A 20,294-nucleotide genomic window follows, 5' to 3' on the forward strand; every position below is an offset into this window, starting at 1 on the left:
AATTTTCATAAATATTGACTACTGAATGTCATAAAAAAGCCCAAATTAAATGTAAATAATTGAAAAATACTTTTGGCCAAAAAAATGTCATTAATCTGGCAACCATTGGTTAAACCTCAGAGAGTTGGTGAGTGTGCTATGTAACATCTTCTAAATAATAATTTTATCCAACCAGGAATCAGTAACAACTACAATATAGCAGGGATACAGGGATGGGGCAATGGAAAATTAATTAATCCTCCCCATTTTTTATATTTACCATTAGTATATTGTAAATATTTTGAAAAAAAAATGGTTGTAGCATAAACCAACCACTTACCTCCCTGAAAAAAAAAGAGATTTGGCTAAGAATTCGGGGGAAGCGGGGGGGGGGACAACAAAAGCTTGGTTTAAGGGGGGGGGGGGGGGGGTTGAATAAATAGCATCATATTCACAAGTAATACCATAAATATATATCACATGATTTCAAATCATACAACCACAAACATTTTTAATCAATAAAATTAATTAACATTTAATCTTTGATTAATAATAATTAGTATTAATCAATAGCTAAATATTAAAATAGTTCAACAATATCCTATTATATAAGTAAGAAGTTTATCTTTTATCTTGAGCATATGATCTCAATAAGGGGGGGGGTTTTAATGCAACCATCTCGTAATCAATGTATAAATGGCACTTAGAATTCGAATTTTGATCTGAAATTTTGCATGAGTAATCCTTGGTAGGTCTATTTTCCCTAAATCGAAAAAAAGTTGGAAAAGTAGCGGCTAACGGCTGGCGGCTCATCCGTTTAGCCATTTGTTGGGTATTTTCAAGCGAAATCCATCACGAAACCTCTCTCCACATAATGCTCTTTTCCGATCCAAAACGTTTTCAAACGGTTCTAGCCGGTAGTTGCTGGTACTAGAAATCTAAAAAATGTTTTTTTTTGTATCATTTCACATGATTTAACGCAAAAATATGTTTCAAAAAGTTGATTTCTACGTAATTTATGACAGATTTGCCCTAAAAATAGCCAAAAAACGGCTAAAGGCTGAGCCGTTAGCCGTAACTTTTTCAACTTTTTTTTCGATTTAGGGAAAATAGACCTACCAAGGATTACTCATGCAAAATTTCAGATAAAAATTCAAATTTTAAGTGCCATTTATACATTGATTACGAGATGGTTGCATTAAACCCCCCCCCCCCCTTTCTTCACCGACTGGGTTCTCTATTTTAGGTAAGCTTCTTATAGGTCTTGGTTTTAAGCTGTTTTGTTTTCAGATTTAAGTCTTGGATGGTTTAAAGCTATTTTTGTAGCCTCTCTCTGACCTATTCTAATACAGAGCCCCTAGATGCCAGGGGCGTAGCTACTAGCTGTTAGTGGGAAATAAAAAGAAAAATTGACTTTGATAAAAATATATTCTTATGCAGAAAAGGCAAAAAAGAGAAAATATGTACCTATATATTTATAATTTTGTGCAGGCTTTGCATGTTTTGATGCCAAAATTTACTAAATTAATTTACAGGGTGTCAAACAAGAAAGTTTATCCACAATTCAACTATCAAATTGTTGTAATATTTCAAGTAACCAACTAATAGACAATAAAAGGTTTCAGATAATGCTTTGTTATATTTAGAAATCAATATTTAAATTCATCTAAAAACTCATGTGTCTTTAGGGATAAGACAATAGACGATAAATCATGTACAATTACCCCTAATACCCCTTATGTAGATTAAATTATTGGTGAACAAGTTTAGACATTGAAGATTTGCACAACGAAGTTTTTGATTCAACGAACACTAGATCGTTTTAAAAGTATAATTTACAGTCCAATATCTCTAACATCCCCCAAGAAAAATAGTTAACCATAGGTATTAGATAGAGTGTAAGGTTGAAAACCCATATTGAACCAATCAAATTAATATTGATTTCTATAAATGGTAAGCTAAACACAACGCGATACAGAGAAATTGGTGATTTAGAGGGGGAAATTTCATTCTTACAGACATGGACAATTAATAAGGCAAATAAATCACCGTTAATTTTTTTTCTACAAAATATTTATTTTTAAAAGAACCTTTTTTTTATTAATAAAGACAATAAAATACTATTTCATTAATAAGCATAATAATTTTTTTAAATGGTGTGTTTCAAGCAAAAATATACACCAATTTTTTTTATATTTATTTACACAAGGATTTTAAGAGATAAGACAATAAATTGATATATATCTCCAAATCTAATGATAAAAACAAAATTAACCCTTCTTAAAATTATAGAATGAAAAGTTAGACACTTATTGGGACCAACTAATTAATATTCAATCAAAGTATAAAACTTTGGGTACCAGTGTAATTTAACTACATTAATAACATAGAGCACTTACAGCCAAACATTTAAAATCAAATAACTTTCTAAAATTAATCCATATATAATTTATGTTATAAGATTTGGACAGGTAACCAAGACATATTTACCTTAAAATATACATAATTTCACATATTACTGCTATTTCAACAACATAAATTGATAGGGGCACAAACATATTCAACTTGAGCATGCACGACTCTCATACAGACCAGATAATTTTAAACATTAGCAAAATTTTAACACTGCTTCTTATATTTTATTTAGAGGGGATGTTTAAAGAGATGTTTACCTCCATAAAACTATGAACCCGTTATTTTACCCGACTCAAAATTTAAAAAAATATATTAGTTTACCAACTCAAACCTTAGAAACCCCTAATTTTACCCCCTTCAAAAAAAGCTTTGAAAGGGGTTATAAAAAAAGACTAAACTTAAATCCTTACACAATTTTTTAATTCGCTTATTTTACATGATACTATTTGATAGTTTTCAAAGAACCTCAACATGCAGAGTGTATAATATACAAAGAAAGGGAAGAAAGGGGATGGATAATTGAGGACGGGGATAGGAAGTGCAGCAGGGGGGGGGGGCAGGGTGGATAATGCATGCAATATTAAACTTTCTCCTCGTATAGTGCAGTCAGGGAAGAGGATAAAAACTTTGAAGAAAAGAACATTAAATGATATTATCAATTCTTTACTATAAAGTATTTATTCCCTTTGAAATTCTTTAACTGAAAATTTTAGTAAAATTAACTTTTTCCCAAAATTAATTATTTTTTTCTTTTTCAGAAAAATTATCCCTGGTGGTTGCAACTCTAAGCAGCATTAAATTCTAACCCATTCAAACATTTTACATATATTAATATATTGCCGCAGTATTTAGATCATAAAATTACTTAATATATGAAAAACTTTTAAATTAGTTAATTTTCTTATGCTGGCTTAGGCTTTAAGAGGCAAGAAAAATAAGCAGTTTAAGGTGATAAATGATAATTCTAAAAGAAACTTTTTTTACATAAAATTTCAGCAGTTTTTTATTCTAATTTTAGAGGAGCCCCGCCGCGCCGGGAAAGGGGTTAGACTTTCCCAAAAGGGATGGAAGCACATCCTTGAAGTAGAATGTGTAGTCCTTTTAGGGATTTAGAAAAATATACAAAAAAATCCTCAATTTCAAAAGAAAAAATACATCAAAACAATTTAATAAAAATGCATAAAAGCTTTTTAAACAAACATGATTACAATATTTCCTTACCTGCCGTCACTAAAGGGGCGAAAGCGCAAAAATATATAAAATTAATGATTCAGAAATTTTAATTTAATTCATGTATTATCAACTTTTTATGGTAATAATTTAATTCATGCAAAAAACTATTGTCATATTATAATTTACAAATAAAGGACACTTAAAAGCTAAAATAAAATAAACTAATAGATATTAGTCGCATCGTATTATAGACAGTTTTCCGCGGCAATTAAAAATAATAAGAGGGACCTAAGCCCGTGCTAACAAAAATGATATTTATTTCATGATTCTAATTTCAATATTCGTGCAAATGTATCAATAATACGATGCTATACATGAATTTTTAGCAAGAACCGGTTCTAATCCAGCGGATATTTATCGGCTTCGAAGCCATACTGGAAAGCTTCTTTGTGTCCTTTTCTCATGTGTATGTAAAAGGGTAAATCGTTGTGTGTGTGTGTGTGTGTAAGTGGGTGACTTAACATTTCCCCCGTCTTTTTCTCATTGACTTCTTTTTGCGGCCTGAATATATTTTTATATTTTGCACCTTTTTTTTCTTTTAAAGTATTTAGCAGGGTTTAAAGAATAGTTTTATGAGTTGAATAAAAAAGCAGTATTCCAAAATTGTAATTATAAATCTAAGAAAAACTAAGAAGATTTGTGCATTTCAGGAAAGCTTTGTACAGGTTTTTACGCTATTTAATAGAGGTAAGGGAAATAGGGTACAAGCACATATTAAAGAATGAATTTTTAAAACTGTGAGCTGGTAGTAAAACAAAATAACAAAGCTATATTACGTGAACTTCAGTCTAATTGTCTAAAATCTTTTTTTTCTGTCAATATATTAATCTAAAAAATTTTGATGCCTGAGTATTTTTCCTGGGTTACATGTTAACAACTTTTTTGCCATAAATAGCAAAACTAAAAATAAGGTCAACTTTCTAAATAACTAACAAGAATAATAAGGGGTCTGAGAAGCGCAGCTTATAAAAAAAATAACATAATCAGGACATGGGGTAAAATAATATAAATATGTATTTCTCAATTATTTAGAGACAAATTATTCGATTTTATCCTTAAATTCCTATTCTAAAAATCTAAACGAATCAATACAAAGCTATACTCTGTAGAATACGTATGTCCTGTTGAAATATATTGTGAATATCTGCACACAAATAACAAGAAATTAAGGCCAAATTCAAATGTGTGTATTTTTATACAAAACAGAGAAAAAATGTTTGAAAAATCAAATAAAATATCGTTTATGGCAAAAGATAAAAAAGACCATACAAACAAAATGTAAAGGGATAAGACAATGGCCAATAAATTGATGTTCATCCCTAATGATGATAAATAGAATTACCCCTTCTGCAGATTACAATTAGTGGTTGAAAAGTTTGGATACTCTAATCAATCAAGATTCAATAAAAGTCCCCAATGTCAACGAGTAAGAAAACGATATAAAAAAAACTTAAGGGACTAGTGTGCAATAAACAGCCTAATGTCCCCTCCCTACCTGATGTTTATGTTTATACATATAAAGTGTGAACAAATCTATAAGAATAAAAAATAGTGTTCCTAACAACCTGCCAATAAATTCTTTTTTTTTTTTTGCAAAAATTATAATGAATAATAAGATTCGCAGGGGTGGTACTACAGCATTGATATTGTTTAACAAAATAGAGAAGGGGGTTTAATTATATTAAAAACTGCACTAATAAATATCTTTTGACCTAAATACTTGCTGTTTTATATATATTTTTATTTACTTAAAAACATATTTTTGTAGGAATAGTTATTTATCGTATCGAATTTTAAACAGCTTTCCGGGAATATTAAAATGAAAAATTATAAGACTAAAACCAACTTTGTTAGCCCTGAGTGACCGAAGGCCAAGGCTAACAAAACTAGTATTAATTTTATGACTTTTATTTTAATGCTCATGGAAAATTGTCCGTAATACGACGCTATAGAAGATTTTTCAGTATGGCTGAGAACCAGTTCTTATCCAGTGCAGTGGATAATTGTGGATAATTAACGGTTTCGAAGCTATACTGGAAAGTTTTTTTTATATCTCATGTATAATTTTTATTCATTTTTTGTCAACAACCTGTAAAAACAAAGAAAGAATATGTACACATTTTAACACGTTACTAATGATTGTTGTTAAATTGAAAATTGTCACGTATCTTTTAGAGTTTTAAATAGCAAATTTAAATAACTTTTAATCATTATCTTATGACGTCACGTACAAATTATTTAAAATATAAAATGAGCAATTTAAAGCAAATTAAATTTCTTAAAATACAAAATATTTAGGCGAAGATTAATTTATCTGCCATTATCTTCATCCTTTATGTAAAACATAATAAAAGTTCTCTACAGAAACTTATGTATGATTACGACTTAGTTTTTTTTCTAAATTAGAATTTGATAATCAATATAAATGAAAATAGAATTTAAGTGGATAATTTGACAGGGGAAAAATTGTCGTCAATTTAGGTTGCTAACATGGAGTTGGACATCACTTATTTGTCTGTTCGTCCATCCAGTGGGAGGGGATGGGGGGGATCCTAATTTAGCCCTCTACAAGGTTTACTTTATTAGAATACACGATAATCTAGTGTAAGATCTAATTAATTTTAAATCCATTACTATGAAGGTGGTGGGACAGATAATTTGATTTCTCGTATTCATTCGAATCCGGTGGATAGGAACCGGTTCTCATCCATACGAAAAAACTATGTCTAGCATCGTATTATATCCAGCTTTCTACGAATATAAAAATGTACAATCATAAGATTAAAACCAATTTTTTTAGCCCGTGCCTACGGCACCTATGGGCTAAAAAACTGGTTTTAATCTTATAATTGTACATTCTATATCCGCGGAAAGCCGTTTATAATACGATGCGAGAAATAACTATTCTCGTATTCATTCGAATCCGGTGGATAGGGACCGGTGCTCATCCATACGAAAAAACTATGTCTAGCATCGTATTATATCCAGCTTTCTACGAATATAGAAATATTTTTTTAGCCCCGAGGGGCCGAAGAAAGAAATTAAAGCATAATATTGTTATAAATAAAACAGAAAAAAAATTTGTGAACGAATGTGGTAAGGAAAAGTGCGAATATAAAAGGTTCAGCCAAGTGTGAAACAATCTCAAAATCTTTTCTTTACACCTTTCCCTTTTTGTTTTCCCGTAGAATTCAATGTACATCCAAAGTTCCCCCTTTTATCCAGGGATCTAAAGGGATAAGACAATGGCCAATAAGTTTACGATACATAAAATTACCCCCTTTTGTAGCTTACAATTGGTGGTTGAAACGCTTGAAAACTCAACTTAATGAACCAAAGTTGTATTGCTGACGAAAAAGAAAACTTTATTATTAAACTTTGGGTACTAGTGTTACAAACAGCCCAATGTTCCCTCCCTCCCTGCCATTTTGTCAGCCATTACAAAAATATTAAAACTTTTCTATCTGTCTTTTGAGTTCTATGTTCAATCAATAAATACACACACACACACACAAACACACACACACACACACAAACACACATTTAAAATTGTTTGTAAAGATAAATCTTTTCTTTTGGAATACAATTCGATTGTTAAAATAGAACATTTATATAATTAACATGCTTATTCTTTAACCTATATCCTTTATAGTAACATAATTAAAAACTAAATTTTAATTGAATATCAAGAAAAACTAGGATTTCAAATGTACAAATATAATGAGACTAGTTCACCAAAGACTTGGGTTTTATTTAGTTGTACTTGTTTAGGTTTTAAAAACCAATAAGGAAAAAATGGTCATTTGTGAATTAGTCTTATGTGTACAACACTGTACATTCATCGGGCACAGGGGTAAGGATTCCAACAAAAACTTGACTTGACTACGGAAAATTCAAAATAGAATTTTATATAAAACCGCAATATTGAAAGGAAAATATTTTTTTAAAAATTGGATTTCTTCTCATTACCCCTGCAGGGCCCTGCACTATATAGATGACTGTAGGGACTTGGATATGGAAGAGAAAAGAAACATTTTCGGCCAGTCAAATTGACAAATTGAAACAAAAATTAAACATTTAAAGAAACTGGCAACTTTTTTTAGGCTCCATATTCGAGTCCCTAACAATTTTACAAATGATTTGATGTGCCTACCTTCTTCTTCAGTGAGTGGTAGACCAGCCACCCTCTTGCACATGGAGGTGAAGGCCAGGTAGTACTCCGTCATCGTGTCCTCGTACTTCGTCTCCAACCTTCCCAACAGCCGGAACCTGAGCAAATAGATAATCATATTAAAACATTATTATTTTTATGTTAGGTAGCACCGTTAATCCTTATATAAAAGTAGCAAAATGTTTCTGTTTCTGAGTACCAAAGAATCTCACTAACCGGTACTTAAAGTCTGTTTTTATGATCATATTAACAACCAAAAACAACAATTTTTAGATCCGTAAGACCTCTTTTAGGACCTAATGCATAAACAACATCAAATGATGTTTTCAATTTACCAGAATCAAAATATCATAAATTTGAAAGTAAATGAAGAAATAAACAAGATTGAATTTTCCAGGGATCTAAAGGGATAAGACAATAGCCAATAAATTGATGTGCATCCCCAATCTTGATACACATAATAACCCCTTCTGGAGATAACAGTTAGTGGTTCAAATGTTTGAACACTAAATTTAATGAACCAACCAATCAAAATTCACTAAAAGCCCCCAAAGCTGTTGAGTCAACGAATAAGAAAACGTTACTATAAAACTTTGGGGACTTTTGTATTAAACCACCCCATGTCCCCTCCCTCCCTGGAATTTTCACTTGAAAGAAATCAAAAGAAAGAAACCTCGTTCAATCTTTTATATAAACAGCTTAGAGACCAATAAAAGGTTTATTAAAAAGAAAATTATTATTCTCAAGTAAACATTTAATAGCTACTTTTTAAAGAGCATATTAAATCCGGGAGGAAGGGCACAATGGCAATAAAGTCAATATACAACCCTTTCTTCCCCCGAAAACTCAGATGAAAGAATTTTACGCATAAAAAATGGGGGGAAATATTATAATACGTCCATTGTCCTATACTTGTATCACTGCTACAGAATATTATTTAAAAATAAAGATATCTTTTTATGTTAATTTGGATCCGTCATTCACGATTATTTTATCGAGTTCAAACTGGTTTTTGAATAAATATCAGATTCAAGTATATCCCAAACTTTGCCAAACGAACACAGTATTATTGTCTGACTGATTATGACGTAACAAAAAAATTAGCCAATGAGAGGCCACTATAAATTTTACCATTGGTCAATAACGGCCTCTCATTGGCTAATTTTTTTTTGTTATGTCATAATCAGTCAGACACTATTACTGTGTTCTTGCCAAACTAGAGAAGTAAAATATTCAATACTGCCACGATATCACTACTCTTCAAGTAAATAATCAACAGATAGTTCCGAGAATGTCTTGATCCGTTAACAGATTTTCATAAAATGGCCGTGTAGCTAGCTAGCGAATAAACGAGATACGGGTGTACAATAACTGTCATAAAAATCAAGACCCTGTATTTTTCTAAAAAAATTCATGACAACAAATATAAATTCATCTTTCTTCCAACAAGATTAATCTTACACATGGTAAGAGTTACAAAAAAAACATAAGATAACTCAGATTTGCTGGCCCATAGGCCCGGGTAAAAAAGCGGACCAATTCCATGATTTTCCTTTTGGTGAATTCTTTTTGATATGATACATCAAGTGGTTTTCCAGTATGGTAAAGAACCGGTTTCAATTCAGCGGCAATTACCTGTCCCAATTGTATTTCTTTTTCTTTTTATCCACGCCAAAGGCCAGGATGGTTCTAAGAAAGTTTGATTCTTCTCTACGGCTCCATTTACGCTGTTGCTGCTCAACCTGAAATATTTTTATCCTCTCGTTAGATATTAATTTCAAAATTAATGTTAGTTTTTTTAACCAATGGGGGGGGGGGGCTGAGAGAGAGAGGGGGCGGGGGAAACCCCGTGCACGCCCTTTTTCTTTACAATTCAATGAAAACAGCATTTGGTATTTTTGCTGAAAAGCCTATTCCATAAAAAGGTCTTTTATTTTTAATAAGATATCGGAAACCACTTTAATCTTAATTTAGAAAAGCTTTATATAGATCCTGGCTTTTAGAGAAGCTTCGTATAGATCCTTGCTTTTAGAGAAGCTTCATATAGATCCCGGGGTGGTTTCTAGCTATCTTATTGATAGATATATAAATATTTGAAGGCTTTGTGAATTGTGAAACAACGTGAACGAAACTTATTCCATTTAAAATCATTTTCCTATTAGGTTGCGTGAATAAAATTGCTACTTTTGAATATCCTATTAATTTTGACGATTTTCGGTCATCAAAAAAACTTTAATATACCTTTTGTTTCTCTCTTTCTCTCATAACCTGTTCTATCCTTTCTCTTCTCTCCTCTCGTTTTTCCTAAAAATCATGTTTTCATAGAGAAAAATAATATAAATTCAATTTCTTAGAACCAACTTATTTTTTATTATCTTTTTAAATAGAATTTATTTAAAATGTTTCCAAATAACTTAAACTTTTTGTCTGAACCGGTTTAGCGCTGTGATTTAGCAATAGCTCCCAAGAAAAAGTACGCACGGACATTGCGAGTTAAAGAGTAGCTCCACTGTACGAAGAAAAGTTAACTTACGGGTTTTTGAAATACCTTAGCTGCCTGGCGTTCCTCCTCTTTCTTATTAGCTCTCTGGAAAGCTGACACAAGTTTCCTAACCCTGGAATTCAACAGGGAATGGTCGGGGAACGGCAGGAAGCCGGAGGCGTTGTGCTGTTCATCGTCCGGCTTGACGGACGGCGGCCGGGAGCCGCTGCCTGACGGCGTAGCGGAAGAGCTGTCGTCATCTTCATCGTCGAGACCGGTGTCGTCGGTCTTGGTTAGGTTATCAAGTTCAGCCTGAATAAATAATTACCTAGCAACTTATTTTTTTAAACTTCTTAATTTAAAATTAAATTGAAATTGAATCTGATAATATAAAAATACGAAAAAATATGGAAAAAGCTTTGACAGATATTAAATTTATGTGAATTGAACTGATAAATGTACTAAGAACCAATCACAGAATAGAAATTAAATAAAACCTTTAGTAAGAGGTTTCGTGATATTAAAATATTAATCTTGCAATTATATTCATATAGGGGATTAATAATGAGATAAGAGTTGATTTTCAAAACGAGTATAGATAAGAAAATCTATCGTAGATAAAAAGTCAATAAGTTATCAAAGACTTTCGTCCAAATCACTGAAAAATGAATTTAGTCAACTCAGAACAGGTGAAATGTAAAGAAATTTTGGCGTTATCCTCTTAATTTTTAAAATTTGAGTATCCTCCCTCCCCAACAGAAAACAACTATTTTAGGTTAGGTTAGGTTATAGGCTAGGGAGCCGAGCGCTGCGGCCATTGTTCATAGTTGAGTTCGGGGGGGGGGGGGGGGGGGGTACTTAAATTTTCAAAATTGAAAAAAAAATTCTAAGAGGATATTACCCTTATTTCGTTAATTTAGACAGGTTAGAATTGTACTATCGATTTCAAACTTTGGATGATGATTCCTGTTTCAGCTAGGTACAACTATAAAACTTACCTGGACAGCCTCATTGTCTGGAGGTCCACATCTTTTAAGGAAGCAAAGGCCAGGATCTAGTCTCATCATACTGTATCTTTCAAATCCATATCTAATAACAAGATTAATTCAGTCAATATCTTGCATCTATAGAGATTCTAAGGGATAAAACAATTGACGATAAATTAATGTTCATTGCCAATGATGATAAACAAAATCATCCCTTCTGTGTAGATTAAACTATTGTAAAAAATCTTGAATATTTCTAGTTTGAAACCAACAAATCAAAATTCAGGAGTAATCAAAGGTTTTGAGCCAACGAATACGATAACAGGGTTATAAAACTTTGGTAACCAGTGTAATCTACACTATTTTGGCATTAACTTTTAGAATAAAATCTACTGTTCAATAATGAACAATGTTTTCTTTTGATAATAATTACAGCATGATATTTACCTGTAAACCCCAATCAGCAAAGACTTGTCCGCTTCTTGGTCCCACCAGCCCGAGACAAATCCCTCCGGGGTCGGCACGTTCAAAGGCACCTTAGTGGCAGCCACGTTGGGGTTGGCCACCATCTCCATGAAGTCGCCCAGCACTTCGTGTTGGATGTAGTACAACAGACGGATTCGCAACAGTAGTTTGTTGTGGAATCTAAAAAAAGACATTCATAAAAATTCTTTGAAATCTCTGTGTGTCTGTACCGAATGATCTCGATAACCGCTGAACCGATATGGTTCTCCTTAAGAATTTGGCTTCTCATAGGTCCTGTGAAGGTTTAGGACTATATTGGATTAAACCTCTAGTACTGAATAATAAATAGACAAAATCCCAAAAAAGGAACTACTATTCATCTATAATTCCTGTTCATTAAAATCTAAATTTTAAACACATATGGAGTTTCATTTATTTTAAAAATTTATACATTTTGCTTAAGATTTTAATCTTTAATTTACATAGTTATGAAAAATATTTTTTTTAGGAAAATTAACTTTTTTTAAAATTCCCCCGACACTTACATTTCTTAAATGAATTAAAATAAAAATTCCATTTGTAAAAAAATATCTGGTCTCCAAAGTTGAAAATTGTATTGATTTTCCTGCAACCCAAAAACCCCTCCCCTCCCCCCAGTCTTATAATCCACATAAATGTTTCCCTTTTTATATCCTTTAAAATGTAATATATCAGTAAGCATCCCCCCCCCCCCTCCCAAGTATGTGAATATCCCCAATCTTACACCACCCGTTCTTCTAACCAATATTTGTATGTAAAGAGAAGTTAAACTTATTGTGAAGTTGCAAAGGAATGGGAATAAATTAAATGAGAGGCTGAAGTTACCCCCCCCCCCCCCCTCTCTCCCATCTAAATACAAATGTTATGATGGTATAAATACTCTTTGGACAGTATTCCCATCCCACGTCCCCAATCCAAATGGCCTCTTTTAGTTAAGGTGTCCTCCGTTTTTAAACTAAGTACAGGAGTATATATTTTCTTCCTATCTCTTCATACCATGCAAATATAAGGGGTGAAAGAAAAAAATCAAGGTGCATGTAAAAAAAATATTTTCTGTCCATCTCCATCATCATTTAATAGATTGTAAAAATTGATTTAATTAAAGACAGCAATAAAGGACCTATATGCAAATTTTGCCCCCCTCTCCAAAATCACTCCCGGCCCTTATTCTCTTTTATGTATGTGACTCTTGCAAAGAAAGAGGTCAATCCTGGGATAGAGACATTTATTATGAAAAATACAAAAATAATTCTTAGAGAAATATACACAGGGATTTGAAGGGATAAGACAATGGCCGATCAATTGATGTATATCCTGAATGATGCTACAAAAATTACCCTTTTTTGTAAATTACAATTAGTGGTTGAATCGTGTAGACGCTCTACTTGATAAACCAACAAATTAAAATTTAATAAAAGTATTAAAGTTGTAAAGCAAAAAAATAAAAAAAATACATATTATAAAACTTTGGAGACTAGTGTAAAAAACAGAGTTGGATTCTTTAAAAAAATTTAGGCTCGCTACACTGGTGAGGCAAAATTATTTTTGTGAAAAATCCTCCAAAATCGGATAAAAAATCTATTAAAATGAAATAAAATCATAAAAGGGTCATTAACAGATTTTGTTTAATTTTTGTAGATTTTAAAATTTTTTTCTTAAAGAATCCACTTCAGAATAATATTTATCCTTTCCTGTTATTAACTACATTTTAATCATAAAGTAATCCATCCATATTATTTTTCCTAGAACAGTTCCCTATTCCTGGGTCAAACAAAGAAATGTTGTTGTTGTTGTGTGCGGTAAAGTTGTAGGCATTAGCGTCCAGGGGTATGCTGTGCTGCTTACACCCCAGGGAGGAAGGGGACATTGGGCTGTTTGTTCCCCAAAGTTTTATAATAATGATTCTTATTCGTTGGCTTTACTACTTTGGGGACTTTTGTTCAGATTGGTTGTTTTAATAAGTTGAGTGTCTGTCTAAACTTTTCTACAGGAGGGGTAATTTTGTGAATCATCATTGGGGATGTACATAAATTTATCGGCCATTGTCTTATCCCTTCAGATCCCTGTTTACACCCTGCCTGCCTGCCATTTTAAGCCAATCTTAGATGGTATTGCTACAAAACCACCAAATTTTGTCTTTAAGAAAAATTTATAGATAAGAAAACAACAGTATTATAATTATCCAACAACCCTCTCTGTATTTTTTTGCTGTTTTTTCATATAATTTTATTATGCGATTTTGAACGAACACCGTGGTGATGGTTTATGTTTGCATGCAAATAGGAGCACTATATATCTCCATATGCATATATTTTATATATACACATGTATCCACAGGGCGACTCAATAAAAACAATTGGAGAAAAATTATTGGTTTAGTTTATAGGATTTTCTGTTTTTAAAGTGAAAAATTGAAATTTCGTTTTAAAAGTTTACATTCATTTAAAAATGGCCTATTCATCTTTTATACATCATTATAAACCTTTATAAAATATAACTTCCCAGAAATAGGGTATAGCCAACAAGCGAAATAAATCTAAAATAACATTTGGGGGACACATAAAAAGGTCGCCAATTCTACTCAGTGTTGTCCCCCTACGACAGCTGAAAATCACGTATAGGTTTCGTAATTTTTTCCCCGAATTAATTTCGTTGTTGGTAAAAGCTGGTAATTTCCAGTCTTATAATAGGCCTTACTATTTAGCACCCTGTATCCTGAATACATAATACATGAGTGTATCTAAGCTTAATTAACTGACTGCCTTATAAAGTTACCATCCTCCTTTTTTTTTCTTAGAATCTTTACCCCAATAATCTATACTCGTCTTTTCCCCCAATTTTGTGAGGACATAATAATCAGAGAGAGGGGACAATGGGCTGCTATTACACTAGTCCCCAAAGTTTTATAATAACGTTATCTAATTCGTTGTTTTCACAACTTTAGGGACTTTGGTGAATTTTGATTGGTTGATTCATTGAGTTAAGTGTTCAAACATTTCAGCCACTAATTTTAATCTACTGAAGGGGTAATTTTGTGTATTATCATTAAGGATATACATCAAATTATTGGTCATTGTCTTATCCCTTTAGATCCATGGTTGGTAATTCTGTTATACATAATTCTTTTCAATGTAAAACACTACCAGGTACGCCCCTAGAGGCCTAAAGGTAAATTTTTTAGGATCAATTTCTTAGAGGTTAAGGAACCCCCTGGCAAAAGTTAAGAAAAAACCTTCTCGATATCTAGAGAAAAACCATGACAGTCAAGCAGTTTAGAGATCTTTAAGTACAAACAAACAGGCACCCTTCCTCTTTTATAAACTGAAACACAAATAAAGAAAAAGGAAAATAACTCAGACCTTGTAAGCTATATGGCAAGCCAAATATTAAACAAGGGCAAATATTGTTAATAAGTAGAGCAGCAACATCAGGGGAAAATAACTGCATTGTTTGTGTGTAAGAACGGGCTTGAGAAAACATTCTTATAATAAGCTACGTTATACATAACTAGCCGCTTCGCCCCTAGCCTCTAGGGGCTTTGCCCCAAGAGATGATAAAAAAAAGTTAAGGTGAAATTCGTAAAAAAAAATAAGAAGGACCAAGTAAATCTTCTCCAGAAAAAAATATAAATTGGGGAGGGATTTTTTTTTTGGGGGGGGGGGGGTGGGGGTGTCCCACCCCCCAAGAAAATAGCCTAAAACCACCACAGGACCAGTAGGTATATTCCCTGAAGAGTAGAATCCGATCGGTTCAGTGGTTACCGAGATCTTAAGCTTCAGACGGACGGACGGACAGACATCAAGCTACTTTGTATTAATAACTAGTGGCTTCGCCCCTAGCCTCTAGGGGCTTTGCCCCAAGAGGTATAATTACATCTTCTATTACTTACCCAGCAGAACGGATCACAAATTTTCGCACCTACCCAGCAGGAAAACATTTTGCGATTAAATTCGCGAAATTCGTAAAATTCGTAAATTTCGTAAATTTCGTAAATTTCGTAAAATTCGTAAAATTCGTAAAATTCGTAAAATTCGTAAAATTCGTAAAATTCGTAAAATTCATAAAATTTGTAAAAAAATTTGTTTGATTTTAATTAATATAACTGAATATTAGTTAATTTATGGATAAATAAACATCTTATTAGATCAGTTTACGTCAAAAGAGAATTTAAAATTGTCAATAACTAATTCTCTAATTCTGATTCTTTGTAATTATAATTTCTAAAGAATTAATCAAATTAACTTAATCTGGAAAAAAAATCAATAATATAAATACAATATAATAAATCTACCTAGTACATTTTAAGGATTTTAATTATTATTGTTTTGAAACATTAATATTTCGTTCAAATCTTTTATTTCTATTAGGTAAAATAAGATTGTTTTTAATACATTAACTTCAAATTACAAGTTTTGTACTTTTTTTTATGGAGGGGGGCGGAAACCCACAATTTGGGAATGAAATGACAAAAAAAATTTATCTGATGTATACAAAACCTTAATAATCTAAACCATAGAGCAAAGCGCCGAAAAAATATTCTGGAGGTGACAAAGGTTTGTTGGGGTAAAACTCTCACAATACTTATAATAGATAAGATATCATATTGTTCATGTACTTTGTTACCATCTGGATCAACATCACCACCAGTATGAGCATCTTTAAGATCATCATCAGTATCACCCACAAATCTGATGGTTGGCTAATCACCCATTCCCCCCCACCATCCAAAAAAACACTCTAGATTTTAATGAATCTATGACTACAGCATCTCCCCCGCTTATTCATTATGTGCTTCATAAAAAATCAACTTATAATTACCTGTCTAAATGTTTTCTGTAATTTTTGTCCAGGAAAAGGTCAGGTTCATATTTCTCCTCATTGGCCCACTCTGCACCCTCGGGCTTGTCATCCTTCTTGCCCTTCGTTGGCTTGTTGTTCTTTCTACCCCTGGGGAAAAAAGAATTATCATAACCTTTTTAATTAGCTAGTGAAACTATCCAGAAAACAATTAAATGCTAGAAGGAACAGGCTTAAATATTCGTGGAAAATTGTCTGTAATATGTTGCTATACATGATTTTTCAGTATGGCTTAGAACCGGTTCTAACCAAGCGGATATTAATCGGTTTAGAAGCAATACTGGAATTTTTTTATTATACCTGGGAACAGGAGCAGATAGCCCGCTGTGGTTACGCATACTTGTATTTCCAGCGCCTGGCGCGATCAGGTCCCACATGAAAGTCTTGATATTTTCATCTCCCTAAAATTATTGGTAAGTTAGGGTGCTTAGTTTTTTAACATGGCAGTTACAATTTTATACGCGTCAATGTTTAAGTTCGAAGTCGTCAATTAAGAAAAACAGTGTACAAATGAGAATTTGAGACTTTTTAAAACAATAGCCGATAAATTGGTGTACATCTCCAATGATGCTGTAGATTACAGTTAGTGGTTAAAACGTTTGGACATTCAACTAAATGAACTAACCAAATAAAAATTCAAGAGAAGAAAATACTTTATCAAAAAAACTTTGGTGATTAGTGTAATAAACAGCGCAAGGTCCCCCCGCTTGTACCATTAATTTTTTTCTTCAAATTCTGAATGGAAGCACAAAATCGCATAACAAACCTTGTAAATAATAAGTGAATAGATACAGGATAATCTGAGAGCATCTTCTACGTCCTCATGTGTCCACCCCTTTCTGAGCTGAGCATGGGTCAACACCTCCTCCCATCTGCCCCACCCGTAGGCCATCACACCCTTCTCCAGTCTAAAATGATAGAAGGTATATAAATGGATGTAGAATATACGTGGATGTTATGACAGGGGAAAAATTATTGTCAATTTAGGTTGCTAAAATGGAACTCAATTATTGGTCAGTTCGTTCATCCTGTAGGAGGGAAGGGTTAAAAGGGATAAATGGAAAGATGGTATCATATTGTACGCATCAATAGACCAACAAGGATTTTTATAATATTAAAATCATAGTGTCTCAAATCGATCATTATTGTGTCAAAATGTTTTTTTCTTCATATTTGTGTATAATAAATGCTACATTATTTAGGTGATATTTTAGATGGGTGGAAGAGTTGGGACACAAAAATTGGGTATCAGTCAATTGGAAAAGTCTATTTACCTGAAAAGATCTGATTTGTTCCAGGATCCGTACTCTACATCCCTTTCTTCCTCCAAATAGTCATCATCCTCTTCCCAGGCTCCGCGGCGGGGCCGCTTACCCTTACCGCCGCCGGATTTCATGCTCTTCAATTTATCCTAAAACATATATTTTTTAGTTTTTTATCATCTTTTCTTCAATAATGATGCCCTATTGTATTTAGCCTTTTGTTGAGAAAAGGCATTTCCATCCCTTTTTTAGTAGATCTAGTAGATAATCTACGATATTCCATCCTTACAATAGCAGACAGAAAATCTTATAATATCTTTTGTCTTTACACAAGGATATATTTTTTATAATTCTATTCCCTTATAAATAAACATTAGTGATGAGGGTAGAAAATACTAAAAATGTCATAGGGATTGAATAAACTATTCTTGTACAGCATGCGTCTGGAATAGCAGCAGTAAGAACCATATCAAACTAATATGAGGCGGTGAAATCTTCAAGGCAACTGGCAGATATTTTTAGCTTTACGTCAAATCTTTGAGAAAGATCCATCGAAACAGAAAAGCAACTTTACAACTTTAGAGAAGCTTTGCTCTTGACAACTAAATTAATCAAAAACTTTAAAAAATCTTCACAAAACCTTCTTAAATTTGCATATGACAGTCACTAAACCTCAAAAATATAAAAAGCTTAACATGGCTACACTGCACCGTGATTCACAGAAATATCACCAAACCTCTCATTCAAGTACATCATTTCATTTTTACTTATTTTTTATTTAATTTTGACAATTTACGTTTCTATTCAGAAAAAACATATAAAAAACTTTTTACTTTATTAAAAGTATAAAAAAAGTAAATAAAAAACCTTTGTAAAAGAAGGAAAATAAAATTGTTTTTTCCCAGTGGTTTGGCTTTTATTTGTTTGATGGAAAAATATCTACTGATGATAGTTAAAGTTGAGTGGAAAGGAGATTTCAAGAGAATCCTCTCTCCACACAATTTACAATTTATTCATATCAAGAAAGAATCATTTTTTGTTGTTGTTTACATTTCAATGTTAAAATTAAATAGAAACTAATATTATTAAAATTTCCATGGAGAGAGAGGAAATTGGACTGTAAAATCTTGTAACCCAAGGTTTTTAACCATTTTATTTTATTCGTTGCAACAAAAACTTTGGGTACTTCTATTGAATTTTGATTGGTTTGTTTAATGTTAAACTTTACCAATAAATATTCTTTATTATTATGTTTATCAATTTATCGTCCATATTGTCATATTATCCTTTAATTTCCCTGGATATTTTCATATGAGATAGTTCTAACGAATTACCTTAATCCTCTGATCCCTGGTCCTGCCTCCAGATTCCTTGTCTGGAGATTTGTCCGCCTTGCCAGGAGACCCGCTGTCACTGTCAGAACTGGAATCAAGGTCTGAACCGATCTAAAAATTCAAATTGTTTATAAAAATGGATGGAGAATATACGTGGATATTATGATAGGGAAAAAATGTCGCCAATTTAGGTTGGCAAAAAGGACATCATTGGTCAATTCGTTTATCTAGAAGGATGGGGAGTAATACGGTGGAAGGTATGGGAATCGTAATTTTAGCCAGCGACAAGTTTTACTTTATTAGGAGTACCTGATAATCTGGTGTAAGATCCAAGTAATAATAAATCTATTAATATTTTCATCAGGTCTTTCTAGATCGAATGGTAATTACAATTTTCATAACAGAATTGACTCATTACAATATTACAGACTTCTAGAAGTATAGGTCATGGAATTATAAGTTTTACTGCCTGTAGAAGTCCAGATGAAAAATTCATGATTAATTTATGGACAATTCTCCGATTTATATTCAGGTATGAAAAACTTTTATTTCCAAAATTAATTTTACTTTTATTTTATCATTGGGTGTAGCATACCCTCTATAGAAAGTGATATTGAAGTATATCAGAACAAAATGTTCCTATTGCATGATTACGCGTTAAATATCCAACAGATAACAAGCTCTTAGATTTAAGGACCTTTATCTGAAATTCCTTACTGTGCATTTATGAGTTGCACCTGTTTTGGTCCAAGGCATTCCCTCTGACAAGTTACAAAATTAATCTATCTCCCTTGCGGTTTATAAACAATACCTGTGACGTATCAAGTCCGCCGCCGCCTAAGCGGTCAATCTTCCTGCGGTTCCTCGGCTCCACCATCATCAACTTCATTGTCTCATCAATCTCCTCGATCTCGGCCTTCTTGGCCCACTTCTTCCAGAAGTCAGGGTCATCGATTGAGATATCCGTGGCGCTGTCGCTGGTCGAGAAGGTGGCCTTGGAGAAAGTTGAGCCCTTCTCCTCAGCGTGGGTGATGGTGGTTGCACGTCGGGATAAAATATCCTAGAATAAAA

At 32.6% G+C, this 20,294-nt stretch overlaps 2 protein-coding genes across 5 annotated transcripts in view; both read right to left on the reverse strand.

Moving 5' to 3' along the window:
- Positions 1 to 20,294, reverse strand: part of Mondo (MLX interacting protein mondo) — a 372,455-nt gene that overhangs the window by 335,579 nt on the left and 16,582 nt on the right. The window lies entirely within an intron of this gene.
- LOC145322058 (uncharacterized) overlaps positions 1 to 20,294 on the reverse strand; it is a 100,189-nt gene that overhangs the window by 52,608 nt on the left and 27,287 nt on the right. For 2 of the 4 annotated variants that reach the window (XM_080163827.1, XM_080163825.1), the window contains 12 exons: positions 20,035 to 20,283; positions 19,224 to 19,334; positions 17,902 to 18,038; positions 17,394 to 17,535; positions 16,928 to 17,028; positions 16,589 to 16,717; positions 11,714 to 11,911; positions 11,279 to 11,369; positions 10,347 to 10,592; positions 10,040 to 10,102; positions 9,434 to 9,540; positions 7,781 to 7,896 (listed from right to left, as the gene is read on the reverse strand). In XM_080163827.1, the coding sequence (XP_080019953.1) occupies positions 7,781 to 7,896; positions 9,434 to 9,540; positions 10,040 to 10,102; positions 10,347 to 10,592; positions 11,279 to 11,369; positions 11,714 to 11,911; positions 16,589 to 16,717; positions 16,928 to 17,028; positions 17,394 to 17,535; positions 17,902 to 18,038; positions 19,224 to 19,334; positions 20,035 to 20,283 (1,690 nt within the window). Of the gene's footprint in view, positions 1 to 7,780; positions 7,897 to 9,433; positions 9,541 to 10,039; positions 10,103 to 10,331; positions 10,593 to 11,278; positions 11,370 to 11,713; positions 11,912 to 16,588; positions 16,718 to 16,927; positions 17,029 to 17,393; positions 17,536 to 17,901; positions 18,039 to 19,223; positions 19,335 to 20,034; positions 20,284 to 20,294 lie in introns of all 4 variants that reach the window. The other 2 variants (XM_080163826.1, XM_080163824.1) reach the window with 1 other exon arrangement.

This window comes from Acartia tonsa, chromosome 6 (genome assembly GCF_053477335.1).
Source record: "Acartia tonsa isolate MP-2025a chromosome 6, ASM5347733v1, whole genome shotgun sequence".
Classification (NCBI taxonomy): Eukaryota; Metazoa; Arthropoda; class Copepoda; order Calanoida; family Acartiidae; genus Acartia; species Acartia tonsa.